This window comes from Micromesistius poutassou (assembly GCF_964030765.1).
Source record: "Micromesistius poutassou genome assembly, chromosome: 12".
In the NCBI taxonomy this organism is placed as follows: domain Eukaryota; kingdom Metazoa; phylum Chordata; class Actinopteri; order Gadiformes; family Gadidae; genus Micromesistius; species Micromesistius poutassou.
In genome coordinates, this window is record NC_140282.1 from 5524792 (window position 1) to 5540735 (window position 15944).

Sequence of the window (15944 nt, forward strand, 5' to 3'; positions counted from 1 at the left end):
TAGCAGTAGGGCTACCTTATTCTTTAGATGATTACTACCTTCAGATCAGATAAGACTAATTTGGATTCACAGTCCAGCACCTTTCAATTCCACTGTTGCCTGTTTAAGAATTACTCTCCAAAAGACTCCTCTAATTACTTTCAAAACAAACCCTAACCCTTCCACTAACCCTTCCACACTGGGTCCCTCATTTTGTATCATCGAATTGATCGGCCTAATCAATCAGACAGACAATTTTTTCAGGGAAAAGCTGCTCAGATTACATAACAAAGTTTTAGGGCGATAGCAAAAAGACGTAGTTAATTTGTGTCTTTGGCTTTGTCGGTTGTCTGGTTGGTTCATTTCCCAAAACATCCCTCATGCAATGCATTACCGCTGATAAGCACAAACTGAAGCATTAAGGCAGAGTGTCAGTAATACTATATTAAAGCTGTTATCTTAACAAAAGTAATATGTTTACCATTGCATGTTTCATTAAATACCATTCTTAAAGTAGAACTATAGTTTCACGAAACAGAGATTCAAAAACAGCTTCTCCATCTAATAAACTCTACACAACATTCCCAACATGCATTAGATGATCCATACAGCATGTTCACCAGGAAACACATCTTATGAGGTCAGGGCAAATCGGTTCTACCGCTGGGGACCCACCGTGATCGTTGACTTCGCAGCATATTTGCCGTACTTTAACAACAAGGGCTTTACCATCTTCTTTTGGGCCACGATCTAAAGGGGGCAGAAGATGACAGTATAAAGTGTTGGATGAAGCACATACGCCAATATGACATTTGCTCCATGCATTACTAGAGAAGACCACAAATTGTACACAATTTCAAGAATCTAGCCTTCTCTAGCCGATGGGTGTAGTGACCCACGATGAAATTAAAAGCACTGATTCCACCACATTGTAACTGAAAGTTGGTTCATAACATGACAGCTAACCTGGCCGAGGGTACACTCCACACCCCCAAGGAAGTCATCATCGCGGGTCCCAATGCTGTGGGTGCCGTGGATGTCATACACCTCAAACCGCAGTTTCTGGACCTCCTCAAAGTAGTAGTCCACCATGAAGACCTTGGCAAAAACTGGATGCAGGTTGCTTTTGATGACCTCTGTCCTGTCCAGCTGGAAAGGCAAAAGAGAAAATATGCTGCTTGTATATTTTATAGTATATATATATCTATATTAACATGGTGTGGCTAATGGGGCTAACTCCCTATAGTGCCATCATAACCTATTGCACATTATGAGCCCACGCCAAAACATATTTTTGTTTTCGTTAAGGACTGATTTCCCTAATTGGGCTTAGTCACCTCGGGCTGTTGCTCAGGTACATACATAATATGTGCCCCTCCGTTATGCTACACGTTATGTAAAATGTATGTGTGCTCTGAGATGCCGGGACAAGGAGCAGGACCAATACTGCAAATGTATTCTGACAAGGCCCTGCCTCATCTGCGCCACTTAGTGTTACCGAGCACCAAAGTGGTGCAGCTGAATGTATTGACTGATGATAGTCAACAATTAGATAGATAATCAACAAATCAGGTCTGTTTCGTAACTCAACATCTTGGATATGTATTCTTCTACAGATTGCCGGCAGCGTGGATATCCGATCATTTTTCTCCCCCATACATTGTCTTTCACACTGTCTTGCTCTCTTCGTACCATCTGGATGGACAGGATTGGAATGAGTGTGTGGAATGTGTTGTGTTGATAGAGTCTGAACGGAGTAACAGAGGGATTAGTGGGTGCTCATGCCTGTCACACAAACACACAAACACACACACACACACACACACACACACACACACACACACACACACACACACACACACACACACACACACACACACACACACACACACACACACACACATATAACCCCTAAGTAGGATATTAATACAGGGTGTTGTCTCGCTATCATCACAGGTTTGCATTAAAATAGCATTCTAAATTATGACATTTCAATTAAGTCATTATCACCAGAAGGGTAAAGCTACAGGGTCACTGTATAATAAAGACCAATTAAAGAGACAATATGGTAGCTTTTTTGGGTGCATGGTGTGCCATGAAAAAAATTGAAAGAAATCAGAAAAAATAATGAAATGAGAGAGAAACAGTATGTGGGCTAAGACATGGCAATATGAGACATGTTGTAAGCATGGACAGTCAGCTGAGGAGTTGTCTAGGCTTGCACACTGGTAAACATAATCTCACACATACACACTCACACACACTCACACGTGTGTGTGTGTGTGTGTGTGTGTGTGTGTGTGCGTGTGTGTGTGTGCATGTGCGTGTGTGTGTGTGTGTGTGTTTGTGTGTGTGAGCGCAAGAGCGAGAGTGATAGAGAGAGAGAGAGAGAGAGAGAGAGAGAGAGAGAGAGAGAGAGAGAAGGAAAGAAATAGAGAGAAAGAGAGAGTGAGCAAGAGAGTGAAAGAAAGAAAGAATTAACCATTGGGAGAATGAAACAAAAAGAGAGTGGGCGAGTCGATTTTGGTGTACATGCATATGTATGCGGTGCGAAAGCCGCGGCATTTGTCTACAATATGTCAATAATTACATCTGGTTCTGTCTTTTTAAATGTGTATCGTAATAATGAAACTCCTGAAGCATTTGCCTGGTGGGAGATAAAATCATTAAAATGTAGTTGCAGCTGTTCAAACCTGATGCATCCGCAAGGTTATCTCCCTTCCCTCCTGAGTCATCATTGAGTGTACAAAAGTGTATGAATAAAGCCCACATAACACACATTCTAGGCAAAATGGCCACATAGTAAAGTACTATGGTATAAATATTAAAAACAGAGTCCTCGAAAATAACATTTTTATATTCAACCATTAAGACTTGATCGATTGAATAAATCATGAAAGCACCAACGCTAGGCTGAGAACATATTCTCTGTATTGGTGTTTTGTTTTCCCCAACAGACGATGATTTAATTAAAAAGGAAATAGCTACTGCCTACACACAAGGTCAGCCTGGGACTAATTCGAGAAAATTAATGTTTTATTCATCGTTAGAGCAGGGCAACAGTAACAAACTGCTTCATCCCACATATTGTGATATAGATGGCTGCCTTGATTGTGTATTTTGGCAAGATCCAAACAGTTGAGCCCTACATCCATCTCTTCTATCTTTCGTTTTTCTTCTTCTTCTGAAATGCTAGAATTTTGGAACTGTACAGACTATACAAGCATTGAGCTTCTTTAGAACGCTCCACTGAATTTCTTCAGATGAACATAAATTATTTCTTGTTTAACATTGACAAAAACTACTATTTGACGGAATGCAAAGTCTATGAAAGGGTCCAACTATTTCAACATTAACAATTATTGTTTTTGCAGGGGAAAGAAAAGCTGAAATATGAATTAACAGAGCCTTACCTCTGTCCATTGCCCTTGAGCCTGCACCATTATAATGACACAGGGATCAGACTTATTCAACGTGTCTCTATCCAGCAAAGCTTTGCAGGAGACGCGGAGTTCCACTTTAGAGACACAGGTGACAGGCCCACCCATGCTGGCTGCTGGAGATGTGGCCTCCTGAATGTCATTCATCCTTGCTGGGGGCAAGAGGATCTGTAGCAGTCAGACCACCAACACACGGTCGTAGACTCAGGAGAAGCAAAAAAAAAAGGCTGGTTGATCGTTGAGACCTCTGAGCGAGCGTCTATGTTTTCCTTTGGTACAGATGTCCTAATAAAAACACAAGAGGTCTTGTGTAACAGGCTTTTCCTCAAGGGAATCCAACCAACAGCAATCACTGCCTGTCAAGTGCTTTCCTTAAGAATAACATCCTCCTCATCATATCCATAAAGGTGTTATGAAACCAGAAATTGTGCTCTGGCTCTGGCTCTTGCAATTGGATAGCTGAAAAAAAAGTTAAAGGAAATGCAATTATACAACTTAAAAAAAAAAATTGCACTCCAAGCTCAATAGCAGGTGGGATAGTAATTTATGTTATTGTGTAGTACTGTCACGTCCATTGAGATCCCTTGAGCAACACTACTCGTAGTGCATATGTACAAGTGCAGTTATTTTGGTTGAGGCAAGATTGTGTGTTATCATAGGCTATCAGGGAAGACGATATGTTGACTTGATAATGCTTTTAGTACCAACGGACAGCGCCCAGGATCAAAGTGGCGCGACTACAGCGAAGAACCGGCACAACCACAATTGGTGGTATTAAATGGGTTTACAGTAGCAGTAAAAAACGCACATCTTTGTTGTAGAAGGAAAAGTTATAAGCTTAATATATAAATGAAAAAAAAACAAATCAAACGATTTTGCAAAGGCTACTCGTTCGAATAAATCAGGAAATCTCTTAAAATTAGGTCATAAGGGTAGGTTATCACAAAAAAACAACCTACAAATGGTTTAATTTACACTTAGATACGAGAAATACGCCAAAACGATGACATCCTTACACAGCGTTAAAGGTGGAAACGGTGGATCACTGGGTTGAATATGTTAGTAGCCACCTTGCATGCAATCAAACAATTTTAGTCAATACAAAACTAACGATCAGTGAGAAATATGTTGCTCGTTGTAATTCATACTTACTCACTTGTTTAATCGTCTTCCAAAACAAAATGCATGTTTTATTCCCCCGAAACTCGCCGCCGAATCTGTCTTGGGTTAGTCAGATGGGGAGTGAATCTGTTGGTGGAGTTGGTTTGGCCAGGCGGGGTGTGTGATCTGGTGGTGAACTTGGTTTGTGCAGATGGGGAGAGAATCTGGTGGCAGGCTTCGGTTTGGTCAGATGGGGACTGAATCTGTCGGTGGAGTTGGTTTGTGCAGATATGGGAGTGGATCTGATGGTAGGATTCGCTTTGGTCAGATGGGGAGTGAATCTGGCGGTGGAGTTGGTTTGTGCAGATATGGGAGTCAATCTGGCGGTAGGCTTGGTCTGTGCAGATGGGAGTGGATAAATCAGCTGCGAGTCATGTAGCCTACATTGCTGCCAGGACACAGGCTACTTATTCCAAACAAACAAACAGCATCACGACTTCATGAATGGCCGAAAACAACCAATCAAGACCATCTAATAACATCCGAAATAGTATAGTTCCAGTCGGAATGTTGAAGGTTTTAATTAAAAGCAAAAAATAAGGCTTTTGTAGAGAAAAAACTTCCTGCTATTGGCTACTATTTTCTGTCATAGAGATGAATGCCTAAATGTCTAAATGGGCTTTGAACAGCATGATGTAGCCTATTTGATGCTCATCTTTTGAATACCTTATTAGAATAATTTCCATTTGTATACTCAAATATATACAAACATTTGAACAGAAATAAACAATAAATACAAATAAATGTGTCGAATGAGTAGTGGGCTCCATTCTTTAGATATAATCAATGAAGCATTTATGCCTAAACATAAAAGATATGTCTATATTGCATATTGATCCAGTTCTAATTGGCTACAACGCCTACATGCCAGTAAAACATGAGACGAGTTATACTGCCTACAGAATGTACCTCAAACGCCTCAAAATGTTTTAATTTAAGAATGTGTTGTTCTTCTCTGTGTTTTTGGTCGTAAATAAGGATCGACATGGGCATTTGGCCAGACAGCTGGGAGGCAGGGCAGGGGCTGGTGGAGCTGAGATTAATATGCAGGCACCTGTAAGTGACTGTGCACCACACACACGTGAAAAATACCTTGTGAAATATCACGAGATGTATTTGACCATTTTTGATTAAACCTCTTCCAATCAATGCACGCAGTAATTACATATCTTAAAAGGTAGTGTATGTATATACATAGAATATATGATCGATAAAGTAACAATTTGAATGTTCATAAAATTCAGTCAGCAGCACGATAGGTTAACACTATTAACCTAATTAAATAAGTCTGTCACCTCAATCTGTGTTCATTTCATCGACCTCATTTGAGATCAACGTATCACTTAGTAGGCTATGTTGCATTAGGCTAATAAATTCTTTACTACTGCAGTAGCCTGTTATATTTAGAATTCAGTTAAATCAATGCTCAAGGATCACTTCAAGGAAAACCAATGTAACAAAGATCTGCTTCATATCGAGCAATGGAATGGAGTCACCTCCTATAGAAAAATTGATGGCTCAATAATGGCTCAAGGATTACGCTATTTCCAATAATATATTGACTCCATCATTGACTGTATTGAAAAGGTTTGATACACAAAGCCCTGCATACTAAATCAACCCTCCTCGTTCAAGGGGGATAAAGTCGCAGTGAAAAGGTGACCTCCAAATGGTAATAACACATCAGTAACGCAAAAGAAATTACACATCTTATTTGTACCAAAAAAGCCAATCACCTCATATACCACTAAACATTAGATAATCATTTAGTCACCCCTCAACAAAAATAGTTTAATTAATTTAAGTGAGGGCTATTTAGAGTAGACAATATGGTAGTCACAATTTTAACACGGGCTCTTAGTTATTGCTCGTCTGATTAGTGTAGGACTGCTGTATTCTTCTGAAGGACACTGATGTGGATCAGGATACAACTCGGTAGGACTTTCAGTGAACTAACCCTTCATTCTATGTAGAAAAGTAGGCTTCTACTTTGCAGGTACGTTTTTTTTCCACTAGTGTGACCCTCACCTATGTTAAACCACAGGTTTGTCTATCATTTAAAACGTAGCATCTAAAAATAGCACCCAAATGGAATACATAAAAAACAATGGTGCGAAGGACGCCTTTGTGTATTAAGCCACCTAGGGCTTTTGGGTGGGAACTGCAGCACTCTATAGTAAACTCATGCAACAGCTGCCTGAGATAGAATAATTTAGGTACAGGCACTCCTTGGGCTATATGACCTATGCCTAGCCCCGTATCGAAACAAGGAGGCAGAAGGCATAATATGGTTCAGGAAAGTACCATAATGTTGGTATTGTGACACTTGGATGTTCTTATTTAATTTGTGACAATGTTAATAAGGCTGGATCTTATATTAGCCTTTGTTAAGATTCTGTATACAACATGTTTAATGTAAGTGACAAATTCAACCCCACATTAATAAGCAGTTCTAACAAAACCAACGTTAACCACAAAGTTAACCAATAGAGTACATGGCAGATTCTTGATCTTTAAAAAATTGAGTAAATCATTACACAAAGATCTTTTGTACATTTTATTTTGCAAAGTCCAAAAGCAAGATTATTACTTCTTCTTTTCCACATCCTGCTCTGCAGCCTCCTTTGCTTTCTTGGCACGAATGCCGAAAAGACGGGCGTTGGAACGAGCCATACGCAGGCTGGCGAAGGCCTTGAAGTTCTTTTCATCCTCAGAGATGACACGTGCCTTCTCCTTCTTGTGAGCCTGCAGCAGAAGGAACAAGCAAAAAACCTCAAACACACAACAGATACGAATGACACGACAATCAATATGGTTGATGAAAAATAAGTTTAGAGCTTTGAAACAGTTTACATTTTGTTTGTTTCATCAAGTCCTGAATGACAGCATTAATTATCTCTCATAATTTAAGTAACATAACAGGCAGTCATCAGATAAAAGGTTCTAAAGATTTTCATCAATGAAATACAGAGATTCCGGAGATTTTGTCATCATTTGACTGCTACAATGCACAAGGGCAACAAAGAAAAGGGTGAGGTGGTGCATCATCCTTACCGTTTTGATGGGCATAAGTACACCCATGTGCTGAGTGGCCATCTTGACTTCCTCCTCCTGAAGAAAAAAAAGTTCATTAGAAAGTGCAAGTTCTTAAACCAACAGTTTAATATAACTTTACCCAGACATGGGGTTCATCCGCTGCTCTTCATTAACCCTTTGACTGTTGGAAACAGTAGCTGTGTTCAAAATCGTTCCCTATTCACTCACTCACTATTGCCTATATAGTGAGTATGAAATAGTGAACTATATAGGGAATGAACAAACAAGAATTCGGACACCACGCTTAACATTTAACCTAATTTACGTCAGTAAATTCACCCGCATTGCGGTATGATTTCAAACACAATTTCTTTGCCGGCAGGATTTAGTTATGTCTGGCTCGTGAGCCTGACAAAGGGGCTTGATTGAGATTTAAATAAATGTTGTGCAGAAAATGAAAGCAAGTCTTGGGGATTCTTTAGTTCAGCTTGGGGGCCGAGAGAAAAGTGAATTTGTTTTGAAGACTTAAAAGACATAAATGCAGATTAAACTGCAATACATTTCAAAGCTTACTCTCTTAAAACAGGAAAAGTGATTAATTTGAGCCTGCTTTACTTGTTTTGAACAGCTGTAAACTGGTATCAGAATGTTAAAAACTGATGTTACTTTCTTTGTGTTGATTTTCACTTGGGTGACAAACAGGCAGTCATCAGATAAAAGGTTCAAAAGATTTTCATCAAAGAAGTACAGAGATTCCGGAGAATTTGTCATCATTTGACTGCTGCATGTGGTTGAAATTATTATTTAGTTATATAGCGTGGTAAAGTCAAGTCCTGTAAATGTGTCCATCAAGTAGAGAAAATGGGAAAGGTTTGGTCTTGATAAGGCCGATTAATGAGATTAATTAGGAGCCTGAAGGCCAATAGTTTAAAGTTGGCATTGGTATTCCAAGGCCATGTTATTCAACGATTTGCATTTATGCAAATATTAATGTTTAATTTGTACAGTTTCTGAATGTGCCATCAAAATGGATAGATGATAGACGTAACCATTAGGCATATGGTCAACATTTGCTCTTATAAGACACTTACAGTGCTGTCTCCCTTCTTGGGGGCAGATGCCTTCCTGGGGAACAGGACAAGTTTGGAGCGGTAGATCTTCAGGCGCTGGACATTGGCCTGAAGAGACTCTGTGGACTTGTTTCTACGGCGGTGATCCACTGAGATTCCAATAGTGCGGGCGGTCATCTTGTGAATGCCAGCTGCCTAAAAGTGGAAAAACACGATTATATATTCTGGGAAATATTCTTTCATGAATGACAGTGTTGACTATCGCTTTGGTGACATAAACAGGCAGTCATCAGATAAAAGGTTCAAAAGATTGTCATCAAAGAAGTACAGAGATTCCGGAGAATTTGTCATCATTTGACTGCTGCAACGCACAAGACATGTGGTGTATGTAGAGAGCTCCAAGGGGGCCATCCTGGAAGGCCGCACAGAAGGACACCAATTGCAATGACATCAAATGTCCCATCATTAACGTTACTTAACCATCCATTTCGTGACAATGTCAAGACGCACATAGAGACAAATACTTATAGAATGTACATTACCTTAATCTCCTCCAGTGTGAAGCCACGTCCAGCACGAACTTTGGTGTGGTATCTGATGGTTGGACACCTGACCATCGGCCTCAGAGGTCCAGCAACAGGCCGTGGAGCAACGCGGCGGGCCTTAGCCTGACGGGCCTTACGTCTGCCAGGGTTAAGATTTAGGATTAGAGAAAATGGCAATCAAGCATACAGCCTTACTGTTGGATTTATAATAAACCAGGATATATCCAAGTAGGATACAGGGCTAATGGTGCTAGCACGATATGTAGCAGTGTGACAGCATTTACCTGCGGATCTTCCTGGCTGGCTGGTTGAACCATGTCTGTACTCTCCTCTGCCAATCTTTGTGGAAGTGGGGGTTCAGGATCATTCCATTACGGCTGGGAGCCATGGTTGCCTACTTCCCTGAAATACATTGAGAAACCGTTCATTAGCACACGCTGGAATAGGAGTTGACCCCGCTAGTCGAAAACAACCGCGCTAGCTAGGAAGTAATGTTGCCACGTCTTTACCTTTTAATAAAAATTGACATGTAACGAAATAATCTACAACTGTTTAGGTTCATTCACAAATATAAATAGGAGCACAGCAATGTTGCTAACTTGAACGCCACGACTAAGCATGATAGCACTACTGGAGTGTACATAGTCACAAGCTTACCCTAAAAAAAATAGCATTACCTGGTACTTATTCTTGAAAATATTTACACTATTGGAATGAAGACAGTGTATACTTTCGGATTAAATACATGAAATGTGTCTACATAAAGTGAAACCAGCGGATTGTTGGTGATTATTTGTAAAATAGTAGCGATTATATTGACATACCGTCTGGGGCGGAAAATGGCCGAAAAGAAAAGGAAGTAGAAATGCAGTGTATTGTGGGAAATATATCAACCAGCCAATCATATGGCGCCGGAGTTTTTACAGAATTATTCGTTTTTATAAATTAATAACCCACATTAACCTTTGTCATAAAACCACACAAGCAGGTAGTTTAATTTATTGGAATTTTTTATTTTATCTCAAAAGAAAGTATTGTGTGTCTTTATTCCACGACTAAACTGCGCATGTGTGAACTACTTTTTACGTACTTTTTACTTTTTGTTGTTGCCAAATATACTATAAATTGCCTTTCTTCTAATATCTACACGAAATTTACCGAGCACATTTAATTCAAGAGAGCCTGAATATTTCCAGGGAGAAAATAAATGTGCCTTATAGCCATGTTCCTCATTCTTTAAATGATACTGCTTCATCGATGAAGATGGATTAGATATGAAAATATTGTTTTTTATTTAAACATTTATTTAAACATTCATTATTTTTTTAAAGTAGCATAGGTCAAAAGCCAAATGCTAAATATTGCGTTCTCTAATGGTTTGAAGGAATTCAATGGAATCAATTAGTCAAGTCAAGTGAACTTTATTTATCTAGCAAATTTCTTACACAAGGCCGAATTGGTGTAAGCTTTTTTTGGAAGGCCTACAAAGAGAACATTACAATAATCTAACCAACTAGAAGGAAATGTATGGACAAGTTTTTCTCTTGTTTTGACATCCCAGAAAAGATTTGAATCAATATTAACACCAAGATTTCTAGTCTAGTTTTTGGTTTCAAGAAGAGGCACTCAAGGTTCAGGCAAAATGTCAGTCCCTCATCTCTGGCCCTGCAAAACAATTATCTCAGTTAATTGATAGTGATAGGGCTATATAGATGTGTGTATTGTCCGCATAACAGTGGTAAGCAATGTTGTTATTTTGAATTATTTGGCCTAGTGGGAGCATGTTGAGGTTGAATAAAGATGGCCCTAGGATTGAACCTTTGGGGACTCCACACATCACGGTAGTTAGTTCAGATACATAGTTACCAATGGAGACAAAGTAGTTCCTTTCTTGTATCTATGACCTGAACCAGGACTGTGCCGGAAAGCCAAACCCAACTTTATAATCCTTTCAAGAGTATTGAATGGTCAACAGTGTTTAATGTAGCCCAATAGCATCACAATTTAAATTTGTATTCAATAAATAAATAATGATCAAAATCTAGATTCTTTGTTGGAAAAGGTCCATAGTTTAATATTTGTGGAGTGCTTAAATAGCTTATGTTGAATTAGAATTAGCAAATTACATATTGTTCGTATTTTTACAAACAAAGAATATAAGTGATCTGTATGCATGATGACACCGTTCTTTTTTTCTACAATTTCCACCTCTACTGATTAACCCTAGGCCTGACACCTGTAAGAAGTTATGATAGGCCGTGCATGTGTTGTGATCTGTGTCCTAGATGGATGGAATCAAAAACAAATAACTTACTTGCTTCCTAAGCAACTCAACACTCGTTAGTATGCTTAGTGTACCTTTGATGGGGGAAAGTCATTCTGAAAGAGTGCACAATCTATTTTTACTCCACGTAGAATAGTTTAACTTTGTTTCATTTGAGCTTTATCTTTCTGGTTGATTTGACAAATTTGGCAACCTGTGAATCTCACTTGATGGTGTCTACCAACACTTCAGCAGGTGACCAGCTTCAAAATAATTTCAGTCCACAGCAGTAAATCCCATCTGGAATGGAATGGTGTTCATGAGATGACTATTCTTCTTCCCTTGATATTGCATCATCGGCCCATCACTGACAGAAATGCATGGATGCTTCGCCTTGAGATTTACTACAGTTGAGACACAGCCACTACCAAAACGTTTCGGTTGTGACTGTGACCTGAAAATGTTCTTATTTCGAACAGATCTACAAAATTTGAATCTGCACAATGCCAGCGAGCACAGTTTTGGATTGCTGACAACTCATACAATTTGGATATTTCATTCATTGGATATTACAAGCATTTGTGTGTCATGCCATCTCTATTCATGATTCTCATTTAAAATGTCTGTGTCATTAGTGATTGAAAATATTTTATACTTTAATTATTTTTGCAAAGAAAGATCTACATTTTTCTACTTAAAAAAGTAATCAAAGAGTTGTAGTTTAAAATAATGCTGAGTACTAATTTTGTAAGTGAAATCTAGGAATTGGTAAGTAAAGCTATCACCTGTAAGAAACAGCTGACAAATTATGATTTTGTTGATATATATTGAATTACCATCTGAATATTTGAATGATGAATTATTTCCATAGAAATAAGACAGATCATAATATGACCTTGTATCTAAACTTTTGAATTGTTTAAATAAGCAATTCAAACTTTGAAAGCAGGCAAAATGAAGTGATCGACCCCCAGAGATGAAACTGCAGTTTCCAAAGCAAGTTCCAACATACCAACTGTGTGTTTTCAAAGTCAGATATTGCATGCATTTCTTTTAGGCTTATTTCAAGCATACTCACCACTGTCCCATTAATTATTGATCAACCTGGCTTTTGCAAACTGTGTCTACATTAACCGGAGGTTAGGGCAAAGGTCAGATAAAAGATAAAATGGCAACAAAAGGCAGGTTGCTCAGCATTGCAACCTAGACCCTTCTTTAGGGAGACGTTCTCAATCACTAGAACATGAAACTGCTATGTGTTCATTTTTGTGTGTGTGTGCTAAATTAGGACAATTATATGAGAAATAAATCTGGATACTTTTTATGAGACCTAAAGATGTTATGGTTTCATTTGTGACAAAAACAATCCAAAAAGTTAAAGCGGGTGTAATTTAATGTGTCTGATACAGAGCATTTACAATCCCTTTTTGTGCATCACACCAGAATTGTGCTATTTTATGAACGACACAAACATGACAAATAAACCTACAAGGTTGGATCACATGCCCCTGAGGTTGTGTCGTGGATAGAAAACGCCTTACCATCTACATCAAAGTTATTAATGTGACATTATACAACAACATTTTTGGCTATTTTGATTAAATAAATCAGACATTAGTCAACATGGCAGCAATTAGATTTTGATTTCATTACCAACCATGGCCTGTATGTATATTGATATTAGTCATATCCATTTTATTCAAGGGATTTAATAAACTTCTCATAGGCAGCATCATCCATGAGGCCATCAAGTTCTGCAGGGTTTTCAATTGTCATTTTGATAAGCCACCCTGAAAGAAACAAACTCATTATTAACCATCAACCAGTTTTCTGGCACAGACCACCAGGGGTTTGTGAGTAGAACAATAACAATAGTATATTGCATTCTTTCAGCGCATGTTTAGGTAAAAGTTGGTGGTTATCACCTCAAATATACTCTTAATATAATTACTTACCCTCTTTGTAGCAGGCCTTGTTCACAAGAGATGGATTTTCTGCCAGGTCAGTATTGACCTCAGTCACCTCCCCGGTCAGTGGAGAGTAAAGCTCACTGGCAGCTTTCACACTCTCTAAAGCCCCAAACTCCTCTGCAACACAAAAGGTACAATTGTCAGGTACAAAAGTGTGAGAATGCTAGCCCTCCCCTGTCTCATTGATCCACTTAAATAGTGTCTGCAACTCTCTTACCCATGTTTTCCAGCTTTTGACCAATTTCAGGAAGTCCACAGTACACCACATCCCCTAATGCTTCCTGTTAACGAAACAAGAAGCACTGATTATCAGGGTTCTTAGTGTCACGATTCATTAATACTTGAGTACAATAATGAATTGTGTTATTAAACCCAATGAGACTTGTGGTAAATATATTCACAATCAAATAAATAGCTGGGAAAAATATTAAGGTCCATACAAGACAGAAGCATAAGGGATATATATAAATGTATATATGTGTAGGGATCGAAATACCATATTATCCTTTGTTCAATTTGAGTAATATTGATCTTATTTATAAATCATGGTTAAAAAGAAAATCACAATTTAGTTTCTTGTTATTATTATTATTTATGAGAGTAATGTTTGAAAAAGTACAAAAATAATGGCCGTGACTCGTGCATTCGATTTGCAATTGTAACACTTAAGTCTATTTATTTGTTAACGTGCCACATGTCAGACAAGAAGCTTCAATATTGTTAAGCCACTGATTCAATGGTAGAGAAATGAAAGACACTACGATTTGCTATGAAATTCAGGAATGATAACCAAGCCAGATCAACTTATCTGCAAATACAACCAATTTGTAATAAATGTGCAAAAAGGCTGAAATTACATCGAAATAATTGTAAACAATTCATCATTAGCCTATATGTGCAGTATTAGTGTGCAATAAATCCTTCTTTTGAAGGTCTGCACACCATTGAACCCTGGTGCAGTGATCACTTTTTGAGCAATAATCATAAAACAATTTTAACTGTTGCTGTGGTAGTGGGCAAAGGGCAATAAATAGCTACAAAGACTTCAAGTACTGAACAATTAATCAATGATTAATATCACCATGGATGCAACAGCCTACCTGAGCAAAGTTGCTGATGCCAACAGTGCCGACTTTACCATCTACATGAACCCACTCGTGCTTATCTGTAAACTTTAGAGCTGCAAAAAAGTTTGAAAGATGGTTAACAATCGTAAGATTACAGCATATCGACAGCTTTAATCAGGTATTCACAGAGTATCTAATGATACCTTATACATTACTAGTTCATATGTTCTGTGTCTTCTATTGATGCAGATTATATGATGTTCCTTCATTCTTAAATTAAACCCAGGAACATTTTCATAATGCATATGCCAAATAACAACTATGCATAATGGTGCCCGTCTCTCATCTTGTTCTGAAAGTATAATAGAGTGGACACAATGCATGAATGCATGTAGCTACTATATGCCTATGTGTACAGAATAAGGAAACCCATCAAATGATATACATTTGAATAACTGTCTGTGTGACAGCCAGGGGAAGCCACACTAAGCGCTTTTTGTAGTGGCAAATGATCATGCAGAAAAATACAGGTTTGAACCAGATTGTGAATTGTGCAAGATGCTGAGGCATGGCCGCACAACATGAGAGGTTCCCGGGAGAGAACTCTCTCCATGCCCCTGACACAAACGCTGTTTGCTTCTATGACAAATCTGGCATATTTTAGGTCTTCTGCTACCACTTAACACCTTGAACTACTGTGACTACTTTGAATGGCCATATTCGCAATTCCTTAAGTGATCAATTACTCAATATTATACGATTGTTCTGCTACCGATATACTTGTCATGTAATAGCCTACTATCAGTCCTGACTGGCCAATGTCCAAGTTCCGCTTTTTCCCTTCCTAATAAAATATGTCTTGTCTAAAATAGACTAGACGACATGGGGCAAAATATAGATAAATATCTGCTAACTACTTTTTAGCATTTTTTTTTTTATTAGACCAGCAGACTATTTGAAACACGAAATTCTGAATTCGATTAGTTTTTCAATATTTTCCCCCAAAAAAAGTAGCAACTATAACAATTTCGTAAAACTCTTCAGATTCACATTTTAATTGTATTTTATTTTTTCTTATGCACCGTTGGAGACTGACCACCACTGTCTTCTTACGCCCACTAAACTCGGGGCACGAGACCATCCCCAATGTAAAACACACGGCTTATTTTAGAAAACACTCAAAAGACTTTACCTGTGTAAAACCGTGATGTGGCACTTAACGTCCGTGTCAGGTCAGTCCTCCTTAACTGCAGAGCCGCTGAAATCTGTGATAGGTGCGAGAAACGGGGTCCCTTGTGGGAAAAGTTTGCAGAAACGCACTGGAGTGCTATTCTCATCGCCATCTTCACTAAGTGACGATCAACCGAGTGCACACTACACAAGAGCTTGACCGCGAGATGAACGCGCATCACT

At 38.6% G+C, this 15944-nt stretch overlaps 3 protein-coding genes and 3 non-coding genes across 6 annotated transcripts in view; all 6 read right to left on the bottom strand.

Moving 5' to 3' along the window:
• Positions 1-3566, bottom strand: part of cpne7 (copine VII) — a gene marked incomplete at both ends in the record, with an annotated part of 20649 nt that extends 17083 nt beyond the window's left edge. Inside the window, 3 exons of the mRNA XM_084475898.1 lie at positions 655-729; positions 946-1128; positions 3393-3566. Of these exons, the coding sequence (XP_084332024.1) occupies positions 655-729; positions 946-1128; positions 3393-3566 (432 nt within the window). The remainder of the gene's footprint in view (positions 1-654; positions 730-945; positions 1129-3392) is intronic.
• Positions 3567-7124: 3558 nt separating this feature from the next.
• rpl13 (ribosomal protein L13) lies at positions 7125-10097 on the bottom strand. Its single transcript, XM_084476142.1, has 6 exons — positions 10056-10097; positions 9516-9633; positions 9229-9370; positions 8708-8881; positions 7635-7691; positions 7125-7325 (listed from the first exon to the last, which is right to left on the bottom strand). Exons 2-6 carry the CDS (start codon positions 9617-9619, stop codon positions 7167-7169), a joined length of 636 nt encoding a protein of 211 aa, XP_084332268.1. The 5' UTR covers positions 9620-9633; positions 10056-10097; the 3' UTR covers positions 7125-7166.
• Positions 7492-7571, bottom strand: LOC311356854 (small nucleolar RNA MBII-202). Its single transcript, XR_014637723.1, has one exon. It is a non-coding gene; the product is annotated as a small nucleolar RNA MBII-202 (small nucleolar RNA).
• LOC311356853 (small nucleolar RNA MBII-202) lies at positions 8307-8389 on the bottom strand. The gene has a single exon (XR_014637722.1). It is a non-coding gene; the product is annotated as a small nucleolar RNA MBII-202 (small nucleolar RNA).
• LOC311356847 (small nucleolar RNA MBII-202) lies at positions 8957-9037 on the bottom strand. Its single transcript, XR_014637716.1, has one exon. It is a non-coding gene; the product is annotated as a small nucleolar RNA MBII-202 (small nucleolar RNA).
• Positions 10098-12865: 2768 nt separating the features above from the next.
• Positions 12866-15902, bottom strand: gcshb (glycine cleavage system protein H (aminomethyl carrier), b). The gene is made up of 5 exons (XM_084475785.1): positions 15724-15902; positions 14565-14644; positions 13682-13745; positions 13450-13581; positions 12866-13284 (listed from the first exon to the last, which is right to left on the bottom strand). Exons 1-5 carry the CDS (start codon positions 15872-15874, stop codon positions 13190-13192), a joined length of 522 nt encoding a protein of 173 aa, XP_084331911.1. The 5' UTR covers positions 15875-15902; the 3' UTR covers positions 12866-13189.
• Between the last annotated feature and the right edge of the window lie 42 nt (positions 15903-15944).